Genomic DNA, 23,568 nt, shown 5'->3' with positions numbered 1-23,568 from the left:
CAAGGCAACATCATCAGTCATCAGAAAAACAAATTTAAACCACAATGAGATACACCTACACACCCCCCAGAATAGGTAAAAATTTTTAAAAGCCTGGCAATTCCAAATGTTGGCAAGGAGAAGAAGCAACTGGGACTCTCCTATTTCCCTGGTAGGAGTATAAGATGGTACAACCACATTACAGAACTATTGGGAAGGTTCTTAGAAAGTTAAACACACATCTATCCTATAATCCAGAAATCCCACCCTCAGGTAAAGAAACAAAACCTAGGTACACACAAAGATCTGTACATGAATGTTCACAACAGCCTTAGTTGTAAGTACCAAAACCCAGAAACAACCCAAATGTCCAGCAAAATTTTCCGTGATGATAAAAGACAATGGTGGGTGCTGGGCTGGGGGTTGGGGGATGGGAAAAGGCAAAATAGGAACTGATTGGAAAGGAGCACAGGAGAGTTTTCTGGAGTAGTGGAATGTTCTAGATCTTGATAGGGGTATAGGCTATACCATGTATTCATTTGTCAAAACTCATCGAACTCAACTCTTAGGACTTGTGTGCTTTATTATACATAAATTAAACCTCAATAGAGCAAAAAAAAAAAAAAAAAAAAAAAACCACAACTCCAACAAGACCATTTCAGATGATGATAAATGCTCTGAAGAAAATCAAACAAGATACTGTGATGTAGGGTTGGGGCAGAGAGGGCTGGGGAGTGACCAGAGAAAGCCTCTCCAAGTTCAGGGTGGGACCCCTACAGATACCATGAGTTTTCCTAAGGACTGTGCTTTCCTAGTTAAGAAGAGCAACTGCACAGACAGGAGCCCATGTTAGTGGAATCATCTTGCAAAAATGTGTAGCCTCTCTGAATACCTTTGGTATTAATGGTCCAGACCAGCTGTTCTCACAGTGTGATTCCCAGCATCAGCATCACTTGGGAACTTGTCAGATGCAAATTCTCAGGCCCGGCCCTGTACCTACTAAATCAAGACACCCTGGGGATTGTCTTCACAAGCCCTCTAGGTAAGAGCCTCTCAAGTGTGAGAACCACTGATCTAGAAACTTGGTACTCAAAGTGTGGTCCTGGGACCAGCAGCAGCACGGGCCTCACCTGGGAGCCCGATGTAATGCAGAATCTCAGGCCCTATGCTTGATTTACTGGATTCAAATCTGCAATTATTTTTTTGTTTTGTTTTGTTTTAATGTTTACTTATTTCTTTTTATTTCTTTTCTAAAATAATTTTTGTTTAGTTTATTTTTTTAATTTATATATAAGTTAGTTAGCATATGGTGTAACAATGATTTCAGATTTCTTAATGCCCCTTACCCATTTAGCCCATTGCCCCTCCCACAACCCTCTAGCAACCCTCTGTTTGTTCTCCATATTTAAGAGTCTCTTATGTTTTGTCCCCCTCCCTGTTTTTATATTATTATTTTTGCTTCCCTTCCTTATATTCATCTGTTTTGTATCTTAAAGTCCTCATATGAGTGAAGTCATATGATACTTGTCTTTCTCTGACTGACTAATTTCGCTTAGCATAATACCCTCTAGTTTCATCCATGTAGTTGCAAATGGCAAGGTTTCATTCTTTTTGATTGCTGAGTAATACTCCATTGTATATATATACCACATCTTCTTTATCCATTCATCCATTGATGGATATTTGGGCTCTTTCCATACTTTGGCTATTGTTGATAGTGCTGCTATAAACATGGGGGTGCATGTGCCTCTTCAAAACAGCACACCTGTATCCCTTGGATAAATACCTAGTAGTGCAATTGCTGGGTCGTAGGGTAGTCCTATTTTTAATTTTTTGGAAACTTCCATACTGTTTTCCAGAGTGGCTGCACCAGTTTGCATTCCTACCCACAGTGCAAAAGAGATCCTCTTTCTCCACATCCACGCCAAGTTGTTAATGTTAGCCATTCTGACAGCTGTGAGGTGGTATCTCATTGTGGTTTTGATTTGTATTTCCCTGATGATGAGTGATGTTGAGCATTTTTTCATGTGTCAGTTGGCCATCTGGATGTCTACTTTGGAGAAGTGTCTATCCATGTCTTTTGCCCATTTCTTCACTGGATTTGTTTTTTGGGTGAGTTTGATAAGTTCTTTATAGATTTGGATACTAACCCTTTATCTGATATGTCATTTTCAAGTATCTTCTCCCATTCCGTCGGTTGCCTTTTAGTTTCGTTGATTGTTTCCTTCGCTGTGCAGAAGCTTTTTATTTTGATGAGGTCCCAATAGTTCATTTTTGCTTTTGTTTCCCTTGCCTCCGGAGATGTGTTGAGTAAGAAATTGCTGCAGCCAAGGTCAAAGAGGTTTTTCCTTCTTTCTCCTTGAGGATTTTGATGGCTTCCTGTCTTACATTTAGGTCTTTCATCCATTCTGAGTTTATTTTTGTGTAGGTGTAAGAAAGTGGTCCAGGTACTTTTTTCTGCATGTTGCTGTCCAGTTTTCCCAGCACCACTTGCTGAAGAGACTGTCTTTATTCCATTGAATATTCTTTCCTGCTTTGTCAAAGATTAGTTGGTCATATGTTTGTGGGTCCATTTCTGGGTTCTCTATTCTGAGTGTCTGTGTTTGTGCCAGTACCATACTGTCTTGATGATTACAGTTTTGTAATACAGCTTGAAGTCCAGGATTGTGATGCCTCCTGCTTTGGTTTTCTTTTTCAAGATTTCTTTGGCTATTCAGGGTCTTTTCTGGTTCCATACAAATTTTAGGATTGTTTGTTCTAGCTCTGTGAAGAATGCTGGTGTTATTTTGATAAGGATTGCACTGAATATGTAGATTGCTTTGGGTAGTATTGACATTTTAACAATATTTGTTCTTCCTATCCAAGAGCATGGAATACTTTTCCATTTTTTTGTGTGCCTTCTTCAATTTCTTTCATAAGCTTTCTTTAGCTTTCAGTGTATAGATTTTTCACCTCTTTTGTTAGATTTATTCCTAGGTATTTTATGGGTTTTGGTGCTATTGTAAATGGGATCCATTCCTTGATTTCCCTTTCTGTTGCTTCATTGTTGGTGTATAGGAACTGCATTTTATTTTTTTTTTTAGTTTATCTATTTATTTTGAGTCAGAGAGAGAGAGAGAGAGAGAATAAGCAGGGAAGGGGTAGGGGTGGGAAATACAGTGGATCTTAGAGAGCCTGATATGGGGCTCAAACTCACAAACTGTGAGATCATGACCTAAACTGAAGTTGGATGCTTATCAGACCGAGCCACCAAGTGCCCCTCAAAATCTGCATTTTAACAAGATTCCCAGAAGATTCATGTGCACATTGAAGTTTGAGTTCATTTTTGTTTACTTGTTTTTTTTTGCCTACATGATGTTTTGAAAGTTGAGGCATTCTACATAAAATTCTGGACTTCCTACTTTTCTTGAAAAATTTAACTATTTAGGGGTGAAAAAAAAAACTAAACCATTTGACAACTGTGGGTTCATATCCCACACAGCAGGACTCAGCTGGAGGTATCTGTCGTTCCCTTTGGAAAGGGCGTATGTTTTTTTGGTTTGCCATTGTCCCCACCACTCCTTATTCCCTTTTACCTGGCCTGCATCACTCACTTCTGTCATCTGCCTGGCCCCTGTAGGCATATGAGTTTGAGACCCTTGACTAAAGGCCATCTGAGATCAAGACACAGGATGCTTTTTGCCTCCTCTGGGTCAGTGGAGTTTCATCCAGGGCCCTGAAAGCAGCTCCTAGTTTAGATAATGTTTTGATATCCCCTGCTGCTCTCCTGAACAGACTTAAGGCCATTAGCAGAAGAGACGATTGGATCAGTGGTCCCCTGACTGTCTTTGCAGGCTCTCAGGCTGTTTTTTGTTTTTTGGGTTTTTTTGGTTTTTGTTTTTGTTTTTTTCAGCAGTCTGCAGAAGCATGTAGGGCAAAGTCCCAAACAGATGTTGGCAAATGCCCTTTGAATTGCTGAGCTAAGCCTGAGAACATCAGCTCCTGGAGAGATCTGAGCTTTCTGAAGAACTGAGGTGGTTATGAAGTTAATATTCTTTTAGAACAAAATGATAGACATGTTGTCTGGAATGAGCACCAAAAGAGATCTTTGGTTAAGAATAGTCAAGTCCTGATGGAAAACTGGACAGGCTACTTTCAAATAGCCACACAAAAGAGAAGGGAATTAAAGGTTAAGTGAGGTATATGAAAAAATATATATAACTTCCAAAAACATAGAAGTTGAAGAAGTTGATCATATTACAGAATTTTGTCCTTTATCAAAAGATCCATGGCAAATGGTCCTTATTCAGTGAACATGTGATTCAGTTTATTTACAGCAAGTATAAAGTAGGGCAGACCCACACCATATGCCCAATGCTCCTTTCTGGTTCAGAATGGGTACATCCATGTGTTAGTTTCCTGTGCCTGCTGTGACAAATGACCACAAACTTGGTGGCTTAAAACAACAGGAGGGTATTCTCTCAGCTCTGGAGGCCAGAAATCTAAAATCAAGGAGTCAGCAGGGACACACTCTCTGAAGTCTCTAGGGAAGGATCCTTCCTTGCCTCTTCCAGCTCCCGGTGACTCTGGGTGTTCCTTGATTTAAGGCCACATCATTCCAGTGATGATCCTCCTTCTTTACATGGGCTTCTCCTCTGTGTTTCTGTTTCAACTCTCCTCTCCTTTCTCTTATAAAGACACTGGTCATTGGACCCACCCTAAATCCAGGATGATCTCATCTTGAGATCCTTAATCACATCTGCAAAGGCCTTATTTCCAAATAAGGTCACATTCACAGGTACAGGGATTAGGCACTTGGACCTACCTTTTTGGGAGGCCATTATTCAAACCATTACAGTGTGCAAAAAACATCCCACTCAGAGCATGGACCACTAACCACACGTACCAGACCCACCTGGTACCTTTCTAAGAACATCTCAGACCTTCTAAAACCATCCCCTGGAGGGTGAGGCCCAGGAATCTACCTTTGAACACACTTCCCATGTGATTCTTATCCTGAGTTCAAGAACCACTGTACCAAGACCCTTTTGCTTTGTGTATTAAAAAAATAAATCACTCAGTAGAGCAGCAAAAGAAACAACAGTCATGGAATGAGAACAATAAGAAGCAAAGAAATCAAAACCCCTCTGCCCAAAAATAGGTGCTGAAGCACCTGGGAATACCTAACCGATCTCAATATCACATTTTGAGAGTTAAAAGAAATTAGAGTTTCAAATGCTCCATAGTATATTCTGGCAGAGCATCTGTATTCTGGGTGTATTCTCTCTGCACCTGTAAATAGATGGTCAACTAATAACTCAGAAAGAAAATACCTTACCTAAAAACCACCACCAAAAGGTGGTAAGAGGGAGGGACAGATTTAAAAAGTTTTGTGAGGCATGTGGTTTAAGCCTTCCTAATTATCCATGAAAACAAAACATTCCACTTTTCCTGACTGCAACACTGGGGAGAGCTGTGTATTTGGGCCGATTGTGATTTGTGCCCAGGTCTTAATTTATAAAGGTGGCTGAGTAATGACACGGAGAGGTCACTGTCACTGGAAGAACTTTATTACTTACATTTCCCAAGAGGAGGGGCACACCATGCCACACAAGCCCACAGGGGAAGGACCGGATTTGTTGGGAGGTGGCCCAGAACCTTTACTGTGTTTTCCATGGGACAGGCAAGACAGGGCAGCGGAAACAGCTTAGGATTTGGCTGGCCTGAGTAATGTGGGCAGGCTCTGGGCTACAGATGCAGTCTCCAACTGTCTGGTACCTGGCCCTGGGTGACCTGGCACCAGGGAAATATTGGCCGGGGCTTCAGGGGGTGGTTGGGGATATGGATTCAGTATGGGGTATGGGCTCCTAACATGATTTTCACTCACTCCACAAAAGCTGGATCACAGGGAAGATATAAACAATTTGGGCTGTTAGTTTGGCCCTGTGATAACAGATGCAAATAGACAAATACAGAACCTAAGAAAATACAATTAGAACAGATTGCTGAGGGGCACGTATCCCCAATCCAGCAATTAGTATCTAAGATCCCTCCACCCCACTTTGTTCTAGAAGCCAAACCCTCTTAAGAAATAATCAGATTTGCTTGAAGCTATTTTTAAAGATTTCTCTGCTCATTGTGAACCCTGTATTGGTTAAAAATTGTTGATTTTAATCTTAAATGAAAAGCAGATTTTCCATAGCTCTGTGATTGTGGAAAAAGAAGAGGTGTTGTACGGAAATGATCTTCAGTTTCAAAAGAGTAATTTGTGGGTTTGGATTATGTTTTTCACTCTGTCCACTGCAGCAGAGCTAGAGGATGAACAAGAAAAACTAGCCTAGCTCCTGTTTGGGGTTTTCCTTTCATGAAATACCAGCACATTCAGATAGAGATTTATAAACATGGTTCCTTCTCCTCCTACAGATATGCCAAGTACTATAAGGAAAACAACGTTGAAAAACGGACTCTGATAAAAGTCTTTGGGATCCGTTTTGACATCCTGGTTTTTGGCACCGTAAGTCTCTGCTCCCAGCCACTGGCACCTCCATTCCTATGACTGCATCCTAATTATTGTTGTAGTGCCTGAAGGGGTGAATGTTGCCACCATAGTCATGAGCTGGCACTGTGCATTAGCAAGTGGGATAAGAGGGGGAAGAAGTGTCCTTGGGGTCCTGTCCACAATGAAGTCATCTGATGAGTACAAGAAAGGGACTGGAAAAAAATTTTTAATATTCAATTTAAAAAACGCTCTGATGCTTAGGGGCGCCTGGGTGGCTCAGTCAGTTAAGTGTCCGACTTCGGCTCAGGTCATGATCTCACAGTTTGTGAGCTCAAGCCCCATGTCGGGTTTTGTGCTGACGGCTCAGAGCCTGGAGTCTGCTTCAGATTCTGTGTCTCCCTCTCTCTCTCTGCTCCTTCCCCACTTGTGCTCTGTCTCTCTCACTCTCTCTCTCTCAAAAATAAATAAACATTAAAAAAAAATACTCTGATACTTAGAAAAAGAGAAAGAGAAAGAAATCCCTTTGCAACTTTGAGCCAACTCAAACTGGCTTAGGGGAAATTTTTTTTTTAATTTCACATAGTTAAAAAATTCAGGGGCAGTTTTCAGGATTCAGGCATGGCTGGATCCAGATGTTCAAATAACATCATTAGGAATCTGCCTCCCTCCATTTCTTACATATGTTCTCCTCTGTTTTTGGCATCATCCTCAGCTGTCCATTTCTACACAGTGGTTTCAGGCAGCTCCGTATATCTTGCCAGGTTAGCAATCTCAATACAAAGAGAACGTGTCTTTGCTAAAAGTTTCATCAAAGGCCTCAGGCAGATGCCATTGGCTCTGACTGACCCAATATGAGCCCCATGCCCACTGCTGAAATAATCACTATGTTTGGATCATACCATACTCTCAATGGCTGATCTTGGACTTGCCTTGAACCAGCTCCTTGCCTGCAAACTACAGGGACCAAGTTGGGGTGCTATCTCCAGAATAAGGAGGGAGGGGATGCTGGGCATGCAAAATCCATAGATGCTCACAATGCCTTCTCCAACAGTATATTATTTATGTCATATAGTGCTAAGCAGCACAAGAGTCAATGAGATAGAAACTGAGAGGACAGAAAGACCACCGAGAATAAAAACCACAAGGGCCCCTAAGGGAAGACCATGCAGACATTCTTCCCCTCTGCTTCCAAAGTAATCGTAAACCACTTTTAGGGCAAACTTGTCTGAAGCTCTCACCTTGTATGGAAAAACAACAAACCTTTAATGGTTCTCCTCTTGGTGTGTGGACTCCAGTGCTTCTTTGTTTAAAACACTCATGTTTTTGAGCACATCCCAGAAGGCAGAAGCAGAACGAATGGGTATCCTATTTTCAGTCTCTGTGGCCTCTGTTACCGTGAACAACTTGGACTCATCTATGGAAGTCACGGTCACAGACTCCCTCCTCTGCTGGAGCTAACAATTACATGTTAGAGCAAAAGAGCACTGCTCTGAATGTCAATGAAGTAACCTTTTCCATTCTGTTTTCAGGGAGGGAAATTTGACATTATCCAGCTGGTCGTGTACATTGGCTCAACCCTCTCCTACTTTGGTTTGGTAAGGGATTCTTTCCCGTGCTTTAGGAAAGTGATTTGGCAAAAAGAAATCTCGCTAACATGGCCCTGGTCTGGGTTTTTTCCCAGGCCACTCTGTTCATTGACTTTCTCATCAACACTTACTCGAGTAAATGCTGCCGATCCCACATTTATCCATGTTTCAAGTGCTGCGAATGCTGTGCAGTCAATGAATACTACTACCGGAAGAAGTGTGAGACCATCGTGGAGCCCAAGGCGGTAAGGCGCGTCGCGTCAGGAGGTGCCAAAACACCCAGAAAGTCCATCAGATCACTGAGAACCGTGCAAAAATAAGGCCAAAATCACAAGTGTAATCCCATGGTGGACAAGTGTCTGGACTCTACCCTGATCCACCACTCTCAGATGAATCCTTTTTGGTCTTAGGGAAGAATAGAAATAAAAATAAAGAGGCAAGATAGAGGGAGAACAAATTTTTATGTTCTAGGACTTGTCAATTTCATCAGAGTTATTAATTTAGTTCAGCAAAAAAAATAATAGTAAAATGACTTTGGAGAACAATTTGGCAGTATCTAGTAACATTTAAGTGGGACATTCTTTACAGCCTGGCATTTCCACTTCTCCATACCTGCCCTTGAGAAGCACTCACGTGAGTGCCCAAGCGGTACCATGTACACTTGATCCATTGCAGCACTGTCTGTAACAGTGAAGAAAGAGCATCTACCCAAGTGTCCAACAGGCAGATGGTGAAAGAAACTATGACTGGTCCATAGCAAGGAGTGCCAGGCACCAGTTTAAAAGAATGAGGTGGATAATAATAAGAGCAAACATTTTACAGCACTTCAAAGTGCTTCATATCTATTAATTCACTGAATCTTCACAACAACCCTATAAATAGATGCTACTATCATCTCTTTCTAAAGATGAGGAAGTTGAGGTGCAGGAGGGTTAAATAATTTGCCCAAAGCCATACAGCTACTGAGTGGCAGAGCTGAAATTCCAGCTTTAGGCAGGCTGGTTTCAGAATCCAGAATGCATCTTCAGGACCACTGTGTCATAAGTACTGGCATGAACAAACATCCAAAATGCGTTGTTGAAAGCAAAACAGCAAACTACAGGACAACATATATGGCATGATATATAGGCTAAAACACAACTACAGACATATACTTACTTTATGTGTTTTCTACATGTATATTATATGTGTACACATATACACACAAATACACACATATATTCTATATATATGTATTCTCTATATTTTCCACATTTATTATACACACACACATTTGTGTATAGGGAGGGTAACATGTACACTAAAAGTTACTGGACACACACAAAAGTGACAACAGTGATTCCTTCTGCAGAGGAGCCTAGAATGGGGGACTTGTCAAAGGGAATTTTAGCTCATCTGCATTGTTTCAACTTATTTAATTTGGGTTTTAGTAAGCAAGTCCCCTACACTTGGTTCCATGATTTCCCCCCATCAAGGAGAGATCTCCAGTACCTAAAACAACAAAGAAGGTTTCTTTGTCTTTCCCTCATCCAAGAATATTATTGTTCTTTCCCAGCAGCTGAATGCACAATTCACTGGCCACTGTACGTGTATTATACAATTTGAAATAAAAGTTCATTTTGAAACTGAAAACAATTACCATTTCACGGCCCAAGATGGGATGAAACTCGACAAAAATAATAAACAGCTTAAGTTGCAATAGTACAGTTTTCTGGAGATATTCCATCTAGATTAACTGAAATTGAGGGAACACAACAAAGGACTTTTACATCGCACGTGGGAGACTTAAAAATAGCAGGTGGTAAACCAAGGAGACTCCAAGCCGGCATATTACGTGCATAGGGCTCCACACCTAATTTACCTTTAGACTCAGACATCATTCTTGGCTAGCAAGAGTTTTGGGTCAGCTTCTCTACAGTATGTTGTTGGGTAAATAGGAATAACATTTGCCTTTAGATATGTTTCAGGTGTGTGATTGTTGATAATTCTGTACAAAAGTGGGTAAAAATTTTAACCCTTTTTTCCTAGACGTTAAAATATGTGTCCTTTGTGGATGAATCCCACATTAGAATGGTGGACCAGAGGCTACTTGGGAGAAGTCTGCAAGGTGTCAAAGGTGAAAAAGTCCCAGTAAGTTAAAACATTTAGTCTTTTTTTTTTTTAAAGAAAATGTATTATTAAATATAAATATATCTATCAATTTGGGTGAGTCACAATTGATGAATTCTAACACAGTTAAGTACATGTAACCAGCACTCAGAATATTATTAGCAGAAACACTTTTCATGCGTCCACCCAATCACACTACCTTCTCTTAAAAGTCATCACTATCCTGCACCCAAAGATTAGTTTTATCTCTTCCATAATTTTATAAAATTTGAATCCTATGTGTATTTAGTATATACTCTGTGGAGTGTCTGGCTTCTTTCATTCAACATTATTTTTGTGAGTCATCCATAACACTGAATATAGCAATAGTTCATTCTCATTGTGTATCATTTCCATTTTATAAACATCCAATTTATTTATCCCTTCTATTGTTGATGGACATTTGGGTAGTTTCCAGTTTGGAGCTCATGCCAAAAATTCTGCCATGGTAAATATATAGTACCTACAAGTGGACCTGCTGGATCAGAAGACAGGCATATGATACTACCAAACCATTCTCTAAAGGGGGTGGTTTGTTTTTTGTTTGTTTTTGAGAAGGGAAGGGGCAGAGAGATCAAGAGAGAGAGAGAGAATCCCAAACAGGCTCCAAGCTGTCAGCACAGAGCCCCATGCAGGGCTCGATCTCATGAACCATGAAATCATGACCTGAGCTAAAATCAAGAGTAGGTCACCTAACCATCTCAGCCACCCAGCCACTCCTAAAGGAAGTGCTTTAATTCCCACTCTTCTCAGCAGCTCTGATTGCCAGATAGCTTCACTAACTGTATTATTTCTATAGCTGCCATAATAAGTCACCACAAATTAAGTAGCTTAAAACAACAGAAATTCATTTTCTCACAATTCTGGAGGCTGTAAGTCTGAAATCAAAACATTGGTAGGGCTCCGCCTGAAGGCTCTAGAGGAGGATCCTTCTTTGCCTCTTCCAGCTCCTGGTGTTTATTACACCTGCTAGGACCTCTGGTACAATACTGATTAGAAGCTGTAATAGCAAGCCTCTTTGCCTCCTTCCCTACCTCAGGAAGAAAACTTTCTATATTTTACTATAGTATTTGCTGTAGGTTTTTTTTTAAGTTTATTTATTTATTTTTGAGATAGAGAGCGAGAACGCAAGCAAGTGGGGGAGGGGCAGAGAAAGAGGGAGAGAATGAGAATCCCAAGCAGGCTCCACACTGCTAGCACAGAGCCCGATATGGAGCTCAAACTCATGAACCTTGAAATCAAGACACGAGCTGAAATCAAGAGACAGACACTTAACTGACCTAGCCACCTGGGCACCCCTGCTGTAGGATTTTAATGAATGCTTTATTAGATTAAGAAAAGTCCCCTCTGGGGGCACCTGGGTGGCTCAATTAGGTGAGTGTCCGACTTCAGCTCAGGTCATGATCTCACAGTTCGTGAGTTCGAGCCCCACATCTGGCTCGCTGCTGTCAGTGCAGAGCCCATTTCAGATCCTCTGTCCCTCTCTCTCTCTGCCCCTCCTCAGTTTGTGCTCTCTCAAAAATAAAATATTAAAGAAAGAAAGGAATAAAGGAAAGAAGGAAGAAAGGAAGGAAGCCCCTCTGTTCTCAGCTTGCTAAAAATTTTTATCATAAATGGATACTGAATTTTAAAATAATGCTTTTTTCTGCTTTTTAAAAAAATGATCAATGAGCTTTCCTTTTTCTGTTATGTGGTGAATTACACAAATTGATTTCCAAATATTAAGCCAACCTTGTATTCCTGCAATAAAATCAACTTGAATGTAATGTATTATTCTTTGTATTTATTGCTGGATTTGATTCACAAATACTTAAGATTTTATATCTCTTATTGAGAGAGGCTGGCCAAAATTTTTCCATTCTTGAAATGTCCTTGCTGGATTTGGGTGTAATGTGAACTTGGGGCAGGGAGGAATACACACAACATAAAATTTACCATTTTAACCATTGCAAAGTGTACAATTCAGTGACATTTAAAATTCAAAATTCAAAAGTTTATCCACAATGCTGTGCAACCATTGTACTATCTAGTTCCAGAACATTTTCATCAACCCACAAGGAAACCCTGTATTCACTCAGCAGTTACTCCTCATACCCACTTCCCCCTGGTCCCTGGAAATAATTTTTTTCCTGGCAATCATCCATCTGCTTTCTGTCAGCATGGATGCACCTATTTGGGACATTTCATATAAACAGAATCATACAAAATTTGTATGATTTTTGTGTCTGACTTCTTTCACTTTTCATAATGTTTTCAAGGTTCATCCATGTTGTAGCAGGTGTCAGTACATTGCTCCTATTTTTTTTAGATGAATAATACTCCACTGCATGGATATAACATATTTTTAACAAACTATAGAAATGATCTCTGAAGGTACAAGTCTTTGGACATAACATATTTTTATCCATTCATCCGTTGGCAGACATTTGGGTTGTTTTTACCCTTTGGCTATTGTAAATAGTGCTGCTGTATGCGCTCATGTATAAGAGCTACTTAATTTAAAGGAATGTACTCAGGGGCACCTGGGTGGCTCAGTAGGTTGGGCATCTGATTTCAGCTCAAGTCATGATCTCATCGCTCGTGAGTTCAAGCCCCATGTCCGGCTCTGTGCTGACAGCTCAGAGCCTGGAGCCTGCTTCAGATTCTGTGTCTCCTTCTCTCTCTGCCCCTCCCCAACTCACACTCTATCTCTCTCTCTCTCTCAAAAATAAACAAACATCAAAAATAAATAAAGGTACAGACTCAAACTCTGTGAATGAAGGTCTGTGTTACAAAGAACAGATATGAATTATGGCAACTTTTCTTGGAGGATAACAAATGGATTTGCCAGAAGAAGGAGCCTGGTGGAAAGGGAGCGAGCAGAGCAAAGTCAACAAACATTTACTGCCTATAATGTGCTGGGTACCGTCGTAGGCACTGGGAATACAGCAGTAACAAAGCAGACAGGGCCCCCGCTTTCATGTGGAAGAAGAATCATCAGGTGAACATATCAATTAGGAAGATTATTTCAGATAGTGATAAGGACGATGAAGAACACAGTATCTCATGATGCACCAAGAAAATGACCTGGGTGGCGGGAACTCCCTAGACTGGGGTGGTCAGGGCAAGAAAGTCTCTCTGAAGAGGTGATACCTGCCTTGAGGCCTGGCTATTCTGAATTTCACTTTCCAAATCTGTAAAATGGAGATAAGGACACATACCTCATGAGGTTCTTCAAAGGCTAAATAAGTCGAGTTTATAAAACACTAGCACAGTCTTGATACATACATTTGATAAATGAGAGCTACTATTCATGGGATATTAGGTATAATTTTATAAATTAATACCAAAATTAAAGAACCTAGACACCTAGGGGTTGTCATTGCTGATGGGCTTGGAAACTTGACTTTTTCAGAGACCCTCAACGGACTTCACAGACTTGTCCAGGCTGCCCATGTCTCTCTGTGACCCACCCCCTATACCTGGACAGCCGGAGGAGATGCAGCTGTTAAGTGAAGTGACTCCTAGATTCGGCGACAGCCCTGCCTGGTGCCAGTGTGGACACTGCCTCCCGTCCCAACTCCCTGAGAGCCACAGGTGCCTGGAGGAGCTGTGCTGTCGGAAAAAGGCTGGCGCCTGCATCACCACCTCGGAGCCATTCAGGAAGCTCGTCTTGTCCCGGCGCGTCCTGCGGTTCCTTCTGCTCTACCAGGAGCCCTTGCTGGCGCTGGACGAAAACGCCAACAGCCAGCTGCGGCACTGTGCCTACAGGTGCTACACCACGTGGCGCTTCGGCTCCCAGGACCTCGCTGACTTTGCCATCCTGCCCAGCTGCTGCCGCTGGAGGATCCGGAGAGAGTTTCCCAAGAGTGAAGGCCAGTACAGTGGCTTCAAGAGTCCTTACTGAAGGCACGGGGCTGACCAGTCATGTGAACATGACCTTTGTTTGCAACCTGAGCTTGACCTGCAAAGATCTGTGGCCAAATTTTCAGCCAAAGGGAAATGTGTTTTCCTCTCCTGCAGCTCTATGTGTGTCAGAGAGCAGACCGAACAAATAGGCACATAAGCCAGAACCCCTCAGCATGGACCGAGTCAAGAAATTCAGATTGATGTCTCAGTTCTGTCACTGGGAAGTTGTGTGATCCTAGGCCTTTAACCTCTGTTCCTCGTTGCCGTATTACCCAACCTATCTCACAGAGATACTGGAAGGACAAATTGGGAGAGTGTACATGAACTTTCTTGTTCATGCACAAAGAGCTACATGAATGCAGAGCCTCCTTATGAGGACAGAGTGGGATAATGGACAACTACGAACAAACCCTAACAAACCGTTTGGGTGCTGGTTGGAAAATGTGGATGATTAAAAGTGGCCACAAATTCTTCGGCGCTGATGCCTCAGAACCTGAGGGTTATGTCTCCTCCCCTTGCATCTGGGCAGCTCTGATTGCTTTATCCAGTACTACAAGTAACGCTGTGCCAGCTTTGGGGTCTTGGTCTTGAGGCTGACAGAAAGCTTCCACTTCCTGTCCCTTGACACATCTGCTGTGAAGGAAGCTAGCCCCGGTATAAACGTCCATCCTGAGACCACCCTACTGTGAGGAAGCGCAAGTGGCCACATGGAGAATAGAGACACCTGACCAGTCCCCAGCTTTCAGGCCTTCCAAACCCACTCACTAGACATGGGAGAGAAGCATTCGGGTCATTCCACACCCTGCTCACATATTACTGCAATTGCATGAGACGCTTCCCAGGGAACCCACAGAACAAAATTGTTGCTGTTCTTTTTGTCTTAACGTTTATTTATTTTGAGAGAGAGAGTGAGCACGTGCAAGCAGAGGACAGGCAGAGAGAGAAGGAGAGAGAATCCTAAGCCGGCTCTGCACTGTCAGCACAGAGCCTGACGGGGGCTCAGTCCAACGAGCCATGAGATCACGACCTGAGCTGGAATCGAGTCAGATGCTTCACCGACTGAGCCACCCAGGCACCCACGGAACTGTTGTCTTAAGCCACTAAATTTGGGTTGTTTGTTACACAGCAACAGATGACTGGGACAGAGAGCAAGCCTGACTCACTGGAACAGAGGCTCAGCCTATACCTGGACCGAAACAGAAGTCCCTTAGGGGCTTAGGTGTCTGTTCAGCAATTCTATCCGGGCTGCAGACCAAATCAGGTAACCCACCAGACCAGCTCTGGAATCCATCCAATCTCACTGCTGAGCTACCCAATACATTCTAATCCACATCCTACTTCTATGACTGGAAGTAGCTACTGCTGTTAAAAACTAGAAAAGGCCACGTTTATGCCTTTAATGTTCTGTACTTTGCAGACAATTAGAATGGATGAGGTTTGGATGCTCCTTAAAAAGTAACTCACACCCAAACCTTTACCATTTCTATACGTCAACTGCTAAGAATATGAAAATGGAGAGTCAGGAGGTTTTAGGATCCTCCTTCAGGATTTCCTTTTCACGGTTTTGGCACTGGAATTGATTATTTCTAAACAACTATTTTAAAGAATAAATAGAGACCACTGTTCAACACTGTGAGTGATGAAGGATCTGTGATTTTTTAGCACCTATTCCAAGACTTGCCATTTAGATACTTTTTGAAAACCAGATGCTTTCTACTGTATTAATGTAAATCAAATATGAACAAGACACTTTTTTTTTTGACCCAGGATTTTATCTGGCTTTAAACTCAGGAATAAGGTAGGCCAGACTGAACTTTCATTTTTGCTACTGTTCAGAGGTAGTAGATAGGACTTCTTATGTATATGAGATCTTTTTGAAAAGTGAATGATACATTACTTCTTCAGAATTTAAACTTTTACTCCTAGAATTCTATGTAAGAGCTACAGGTCTCCATTCTGACAGCCTCTGAGCCTTTATACTTTTTTTGGTTTTTTGTTTTTGTTTTTGTTTTTGTTTCTGGTGCCTTCTCCCTGGTTTCTATCACCTCTGAAGGTCCCAAATGGAGTCAGAATGTGGAATGACAGGTAGTCACTGGATCCACCTACTATTCTCCTCTGCCTTCCTCACAGATGCTTTAGGTGAGAGAGTGATGTGTTATGCCAACCGTGTGTGAAATGTCTGACACTTCCTGCAATAATATGCACCATATTTGTAACTTGTCTTTAGCCTACTGCATAAAGTAATGTCATCAGCAAAGGCATCCCAAGGAGAATCACACTTTGTAGGGACTGTTTCCTTGGACTTACTTCCATTATTCTATATGGTAATTGCCGGGTAGTCACTGTTTCCTGTCTGTGTTCATGCTTTTTTGTAAACGTTGACAGATTTCATGTAGCATTGGTAACGAACTTGCATTCCTCTCTTCAGGGGGCACAAGTCTTTGAACACTTCCTAATTCTAGCTTGGCAATGTACTTGTCTTAACTAGACTGTTTTGATAATAAAAAGTAATGTATAATTTATGATAACTGAAGTGCTCCTTTTACTTCCTTTTCTCAGAAGATCCCCAAATCACAGTCACTCATTGACACTTTCATTCAACACATATTCACTGAAGCACTATGACATAGTAAGATATATATTCGGTCTCTATTCCCAGTTCCTGACACCAAGATACATATTTGGTCTCTGTTCCCAGAGCTCCTAAATCCCTTGGAATTTTCTGGGTGTTAAGAGTGTCGTATATTCTAATGAGGCAACTCTTGGTGGGCTCCTAACTTCAGGACGGGGGCTGGTAACCAGAGAGACCAAGCCATGATCGGAAGCTTAGAACTTTGAGCCCCACTCTGCATCCTCCAGGATGGAGAGGGGTTGGAAATTTAGTTAATAATTGATTGTGCCTACGTAACAAAGCCCCCGTAAAATTGTCTAAATTGTGAGATTTGGAGAGCTTCTGGATTGATGAATACATCCACATGCTGGAAGGGTGGTGTTCCCCAACCCCACAGGGACAGAAGCATCTGTGCTCAGGCCCCTTAAGGACCTTGCTCTATGTACTTCTTCATTTGGTTGTTCATCTGTATCTTTTATTATATCCTTTATAATAAACCAGTAAATGTAAACAAGGGTTTGCCTAAGTTCTGTGAACCATTACAGCTTGACATTTGGTGAAATCAGGAGGGCGTAGTGGCTTAAATGCAAATTCCCCTCCCCAACCTGTTCCCATAGAAGAAGTCACCTAGACAAATGACCTTCTTTGGCATATGGAGCAGATGCACTTTCTGCTGACCCCTGAATAGAGAGTTTGAGTTCTCTGCCACCCATGGAATTATCCAAAAGACAATCACATCCTCCTGTGGGAGCCACAGGGCACCTCACTCTCATGATACTACAAAACATGACTGCCTCCCACTGCCTCTGGTTGTTCACTCTGTTCCCAAATGCAACCTTCTGACCTCTGATTATGTGATTAATAAACTGCTGCCAATTTCACCTGTGTAATGATGGATGTCATGCATTTGGCCATCTCCATAATCTTAGGATGGGAATCCTTCCCTCACCAATGGGGTGAAAAGGAGGTGATTAAAACACCCCTAATTCCTGGCCAACTGGCCGCCCTCAAAAATTAAAAGGCTTGGCATGGTTTCTGCACAGTCACTGTCTGTATAAAACCCTGCCTTGTAGAGCCTGCAAGAAACTGGGACCACCACCCCCCTTTTATTCAAATGAGCCAAACGTGTGCACTGGGTGTGGTTTTTCACTTCCTACTGCTTATATATTTCTCAACCCATATTCTAATCCCATGCAGTCATCATTCTGGGAATCCCGAGTGTCCCCTGACTCATTTCTGCCCTCTTTGGAAGAGATCACTATCTTTTTTTGCTTTTACTGTGATCTTTCAGTTTCCTCTTTTCCAGTCCCAGAAGGATTACAAATTATGTTTCCAGACATGATTCACAGAGAGGATTTTGCATTTCTAACATCCTTAGTTCCTCTTAATTGTCAAGGTCACATGAGACTGAGTCTTCTGGAATCAGCAGAGGAGGTAGCTAACACTGACTGGCCATTTTAACCAAATAATTGCCTTTTTTTTTTAAGTTCATTTTATTAATTTTGAGAGAGAGAAAGAACAAGGGAGGGACAGAGAGAATGGGAGAGGGAGAGAATCCCAAGCAAGCCCTGCACTATCAGTAAAGAGCATGACACGGGGCTCGAACTTACAAACTGTGAGATCATGACCTGAGCCAAAATCAAGAGTCAGATGCTTAACCAACTGAGCCACCCAGGCACCCCTAAATAACTGCCATTCTTGACAAGGTTGAATAAGTGTCTTATGCAAGCTTGTTGAGTATGGTAACTTATGAGCTATATTTTATTTCCCCAAGCAAAAAATAAGCTCCTCAAAGGCAAAGGGTTCATCTTGGTTTGGGGTCCATTGCATGCCTATTCCAGCACATGGTACAGTAGGAAAGAGACTCTGGAAACTGATCACCTGAAGTCAAATCCTGCTCACTCACTAATTAGCTCAGTGGCCTCAGGCAGTTTATCCAATTCTTAGAATGCTCAGTTGTATCTTTGTGTCCAAGGGTTGTTTTAAGTCTTAAATATTATAAGTGTAAATGTATGTAGAGCACTTTGCTCACCACCTGTTGCAGTGTAAGCACTCAATAATGTTGGCTATTATTATTTTTTAAAGTTTCAGGGGCACCTGGGTGGCTCAGTCGGTTAAGCATCCAACTTCTGCTCAGATCATGATCTCGCAGATCATGGGTTCGAGCCCTACATTGGACTCTGTGCTGACAGCTCAGGGCCTGGAGGCTGCTTCAGATTCTGTGTCACCCTCTCTCTCTGCCTCTCCCCCACTTGTGTTCTCTCTCCTTCTCTGTCTCTGTCTCTGTCTCTCTCAAGAATGAATATTAAAACAATTTTTTTTAAATAAAGTTTTAGCCATAGGTCTAAATATGCTAGCTAGTCATTGATGTTATTTTTTTAAGTTTATTTATTTATTTTTAGAGAGAGAAAAAGAGAGAGAGCATGAGCAGGGGAAGGGCAGAGAGGGAGAGAGGATCCCAAGCAGCTTCCACGCTGTCAGCATGGAGCCCAACCCAGGGCTCTATCTCACAAACCATGAGCCAGATGCTTAACCAACTGAGCCACCCAGGCGCCCCTGTTATTTGGATGGTGCCCTAGTATCACTCCTAAACCTCAGGCCCATATATTTAACCACCTCTAGATATTCTACTTAAAATACTTTAGAGGCAAATCAAATGGGTACAAAGGAGAAATCACTGTCTATCTCTGCTCTCTCCACCTCACCCACAGGTGCTCCTCCAGAAGTTTCAAGCTCAGTAATAGTGTCACCTGCCATCAGCTCAATTTCCCAAACCAGAAATCCAAGGGACAGTCTCCATGTCCCCTGTCCCCTTTCTCTACCCCCATTCTATTCAATCTCATTAATTCCCTCAGCAAACATTTACCGAGCAACCCAGCACTGCACAGATGGTGTGGATAAAGAAGTAAACAAGACAGGCTCCCCTGGAGGCTAGGTGCAGCGGGGGAAGCAGGTAAGCGATACGTAAAGAGATGAGATGGGAATAGCTTGGGATAAAGGGTATGAGAAAAACGAGCAGCATGCTGTGAAGAAACAATAGAATTACTTCTGACAGGGGTCAGGGATGGCCTCTCCAAGGAAGTGGCATTTAAGCTGGATCTGAATGTCAGGAAGTTGACAAGTTGGAGGAACACAGGGACAGCAAGTGCAAACACTGAAGTGGAAAAAAAGTGTGTTCCAAGAGCTGTCCGATGGCGAGTATGACAGGGACATTTACTATACAGTCCTCGTCTTCTGGGTCTATTTGGGGAGGGACTTGTTTTCTTACTGCTTCATAAATGGTGTGGGTCCATCCCAGTGAACCAGAAGGTTAAAGAAAGGCAAAATCCACACAGGCAAGAGTAACCACGGGGGGCTTTGTGGAGCTCGTGACACATGAGCTGGCCCTCCCTAGATGAAGAGAGCGGGAACATGGGACACACTGTCTGGTGGGATGAGAAGAGGCACTGCTGACAGGAACAGCAGCATGAAGCAGGCCCAGAAAGAAATGAGAATGTATGTGCTCAGATTACTGGTAGACCTGGCTGGCTCCCCAGAAAGGAGATGAAGATTAAAAAGAGACTGATTTGAGGAACTTCCTTAAACAAAACAAACAGAAAAAAAAAAGCGTAGATGTTTGGACCAATTGCAAAGTCAAGATGGGGCAACTCTTGGGTTGCCCAGGGACATGAGGAGAGCAGTGACTCAAGAACATCCTTTGGGCAGTCATGAGAATGTTGGCTGGAAGGGAAACCTAGAAAGTTGGCTGGGATCATATAGGAGTGACTAAGGAAGCAACCTGACAGGAACCCCTGGGGGAGGGGAAGGAAAAGAAAAAAAAAAAAAAAGAGAGAGAGAGAAAGAGAGGTTAAAATGGGAGAGAGCCAAAGCATAAGAGACTCTTAAAAAATGAGAACAAACTGAGGGCTGATGGGGGGTGGGAGGGAAGGGAGGGTGGGTGATGGGTACTGAAGAGGGCATCTTTTGGGATGAGCACTGGGTGTTGTATGGAAACCAATTTGACAATAAATTTCATATATTAAAAAAAAAAAAAGGAAGCAACCTGGACTCCTAAGTTGGTGATGGTGACAGGAAGAAAAGAAAGAATCCAAGAAAGAATTGTGTTAAATTCCTTCAGGTCCAACAATGGGGGATTGGTCAAATACGTTAAGGCACACTCATGTAACAGAGTTGCACACAGCAACTTAAGATGATGCCAGAGATGGGTATCAAATGACACTGAGAGACAGTCAAGGCAGGACACAATGTGCATGACATTTTTCCTTAAGGACAAGGTGAGCCTTTAATAAGAGTGCTCTCTCGCTCTCTCTCTTTTCCAGCAAAGATAGTATTTGTTAAAAACCTTTAATCTTTCTTGAATGTACATTTAAGAAGAGCCTCCTCATTCCTCATTGGAATATACCATGGATAATGACAAATCAATTTAGAGATATCAGAAAAGGTCAATGGCATTTCCTGAAATCCAAAAATCCAGATTAAAAACCATCTTTTCAGTTTTCCGTCTATCATGGTTTGTTTAGGTAAGTTAATGAAGAGTTAGCTTATGGCTGGCTCTCCACCCTGTCATGGGCTGAAGTTTGCACCCCCACTGGATGCACATGTTGAAATACTAACTCCCATTATCTCAGAATATGACTGGTTTGGGGGATATAGCCTTCAATGAGGTGATTAAGGTAAAATGAGATTATACAGGTGAGCTCTATTCCAATCTGACTGGTGTCCTTATAAGAAGAGATTGGGACACAGGTGCAGAGGGAAAGGACTAGGAGAGAAGCCTAGAAAAAATGAACCATGTTGATACCTAGACAGATGTTGGAGTTTTACCCTCCAGAATTGTGAGGAAACAGATTTCTATTGTTTAAACCACACTGTCTAATCCAGTGAAGAAATAGGCAGAAAACATGAATAGACACTTCTCTAAAGAAGATATCCAGATGGCCAACAGGCACACGAAAAGATGCTCAACGTCACTCCTCATCAGGGAAATACAAATCAAAACCACACTCAGATATCACCTCACGCCAGTCAGAGTGGCCAAAATGAACAAATCAGGAGACTATAGATGCTGGAGAGGATGTGGAGAAATGGGAACCCTCTTGCACTGTTGGTGGGAATGCAAACTGGTGCAGCCGCTCTGGAAAACAGTGTGGAGGTTCCTCAAAAAATTAAAAATAGACCTACCCTATGACCCAGCAGTAGCACTGCTAGGAATTTACCCAAGGGATACAGGAGTACTGATGCATAGGGGCACTTGTACCCCAATGTTTATAGCAGCACTGTCAACAATAGCCAAATTATGGAAAAAGCCTAAATGTCCATCAACTGATGAATGGATAAAGAAACTGTGGTTTATATACACAATGGAGTACTACGTGGCAATGAGAAAGAATGAAATATGGCCCTTTGTAGCAACGTGGATGGAACTGGAGAGTGTGATGCTAAGTGAAATAAGCCATACAGAGAAAGACAGATACCATATGTTTTCATTCTTGTGGATCCTGAGAAACTTAACAGGAACCCATGGGGGAGGGGAAGGAAAAAAAAAAAAAGAGAGGTTAGAGTGGGAGAGAGCCAAAGCATAAGAGACTCTTAAAAAATGAGAACAAACTGAGGGCTGATGGCGGGTGAGAGGAAGGGGACGGTGGGTTATGGGTATTGAAGAGGGCATCTTTTGGGATGAGCACTGGGTGTTGTATGGAAACCAATTTGACAATAAATTTCATATTTAAAAAAAAAGAAATAGACTAGCTTTAGGGTATTTTTTCTGATATACAATTTTTTTATTATAATAAATATTTCTTTATTAAAATAAATAAATAAATAAACCACACTGTCTATGGTGCTTTGTTATGGCAGTCCTACCAAATACACCTCCTTTCTTTCTTTTTAATTATAACAAATATATCCTGAATATAAAACATAATGCTTATACTTGGCAGTTTGTCAGATACTGAAATATAGAATTTCCATATGATCCAACTATTCCACTTCTAGGTATATACCCAAAAGGACTGAAAGCAGGGACTCAAATACATACCCATACACAAATGTCCATAGCAACATTACTGACAACAGCCAAAAGATGGTAACAACCCAATGTCCACCAACAGATGAATGGATAAACAAAATGGGATGTATCTATACAATGGAATATCATTTGGCCATAAAATGGGATGGAGTTCTGATACATTCTACAACATGGATGAACCTTAAAAACATTATGCTAAGTGAAATAAATCAGACACAAAAAGCCACACGCTGTATCATTCTATTTACACGAAATACCCAAAACAGGCAAATCCATAGAGACTGAAAGTAGAATAAAGGTTACCAGATGCTAGGGGAGGAGGGAAATAGAAAGCTGGTGTTTAATGGGTTCAGAGCTTCTATTCGGGAGGATGAAAAAGTTCTAGAGATGGATGGTGATGATGGATGGTGATGATGGTTGTACAACATTGTAAATATACTTAATGCCACTGAATTGTACACTTAGAAGTAGTTGAAATCAAATTTATGGTATATATATATTTACCACAACTTTTTAAATTGCCAAAAACAAAACCAAAAACTAATGCATAGGCAACTGAGCAATTTTTACATTTTGTGGATATTTCTTTATGGTATTAAAAATATGTACTTTCTTTACAGCATCTAGACTTCCTTTTAGTCTGAGTCTCAAATGGAGGCTGTGGCCAGCTTTGTGTTCAGATTTCCTCATACCCCCAAAGGCATATAAATGTGTCTTGTAAGCAAATATTCCAGTGGAGACCCCAGCAGGGCCAGCAAGCCAGAAGAACAATATTTGCAAGGATGTGCAAGGAAGAAGGGATAAGCCAGAGGTTGGTGGGTATAAATCTTACCTTTGGCTTTCTTAGGGT

At 41.8% G+C, this 23,568-nt stretch overlaps 2 protein-coding genes across 6 annotated transcripts in view; one reads left to right on the top strand and one right to left on the bottom strand.

The window, feature by feature from the left end:
* The window catches only part of P2RX7 (purinergic receptor P2X 7), a 50,263-nt gene extending 30,750 nt beyond the window's left edge, over positions 1 to 19,513 (top strand). For 2 of the 4 annotated variants that reach the window (XM_047827335.1, XM_047827336.1), the window contains 5 exons: positions 6,382 to 6,472; positions 7,987 to 8,052; positions 8,139 to 8,288; positions 10,072 to 10,173; positions 13,586 to 15,082. In XM_047827335.1, coding sequence (XP_047683291.1) covers positions 6,382 to 6,472; positions 7,987 to 8,052; positions 8,139 to 8,288; positions 10,072 to 10,173; positions 13,586 to 14,077 — 901 coding nt within the window. In that variant the 3' untranslated portion in view covers positions 14,078 to 15,082. Of the gene's footprint in view, positions 1 to 6,381; positions 6,473 to 7,986; positions 8,053 to 8,138; positions 8,289 to 10,071; positions 10,174 to 13,585; positions 15,083 to 15,205; positions 16,603 to 19,401 lie in introns of those variants that run through there. The other 2 variants (XM_047827338.1, XM_047827337.1) reach the window with 2 other exon arrangements.
* The window catches only part of IFT81 (intraflagellar transport 81), a 228,110-nt gene that overhangs the window by 188,476 nt on the left and 16,066 nt on the right, over positions 1 to 23,568 (bottom strand). The gene's annotated exons all lie outside the window — the stretch shown is intronic.

Source organism: Prionailurus viverrinus, chromosome D3, assembly GCF_022837055.1.
Source record: "Prionailurus viverrinus isolate Anna chromosome D3, UM_Priviv_1.0, whole genome shotgun sequence".
Taxonomy (NCBI): domain Eukaryota; kingdom Metazoa; phylum Chordata; class Mammalia; order Carnivora; family Felidae; genus Prionailurus; species Prionailurus viverrinus.
The sequence above is the reverse complement of the archived record's forward strand: the minus strand, read 5'-3'. Positions and strand labels throughout refer to the sequence as shown.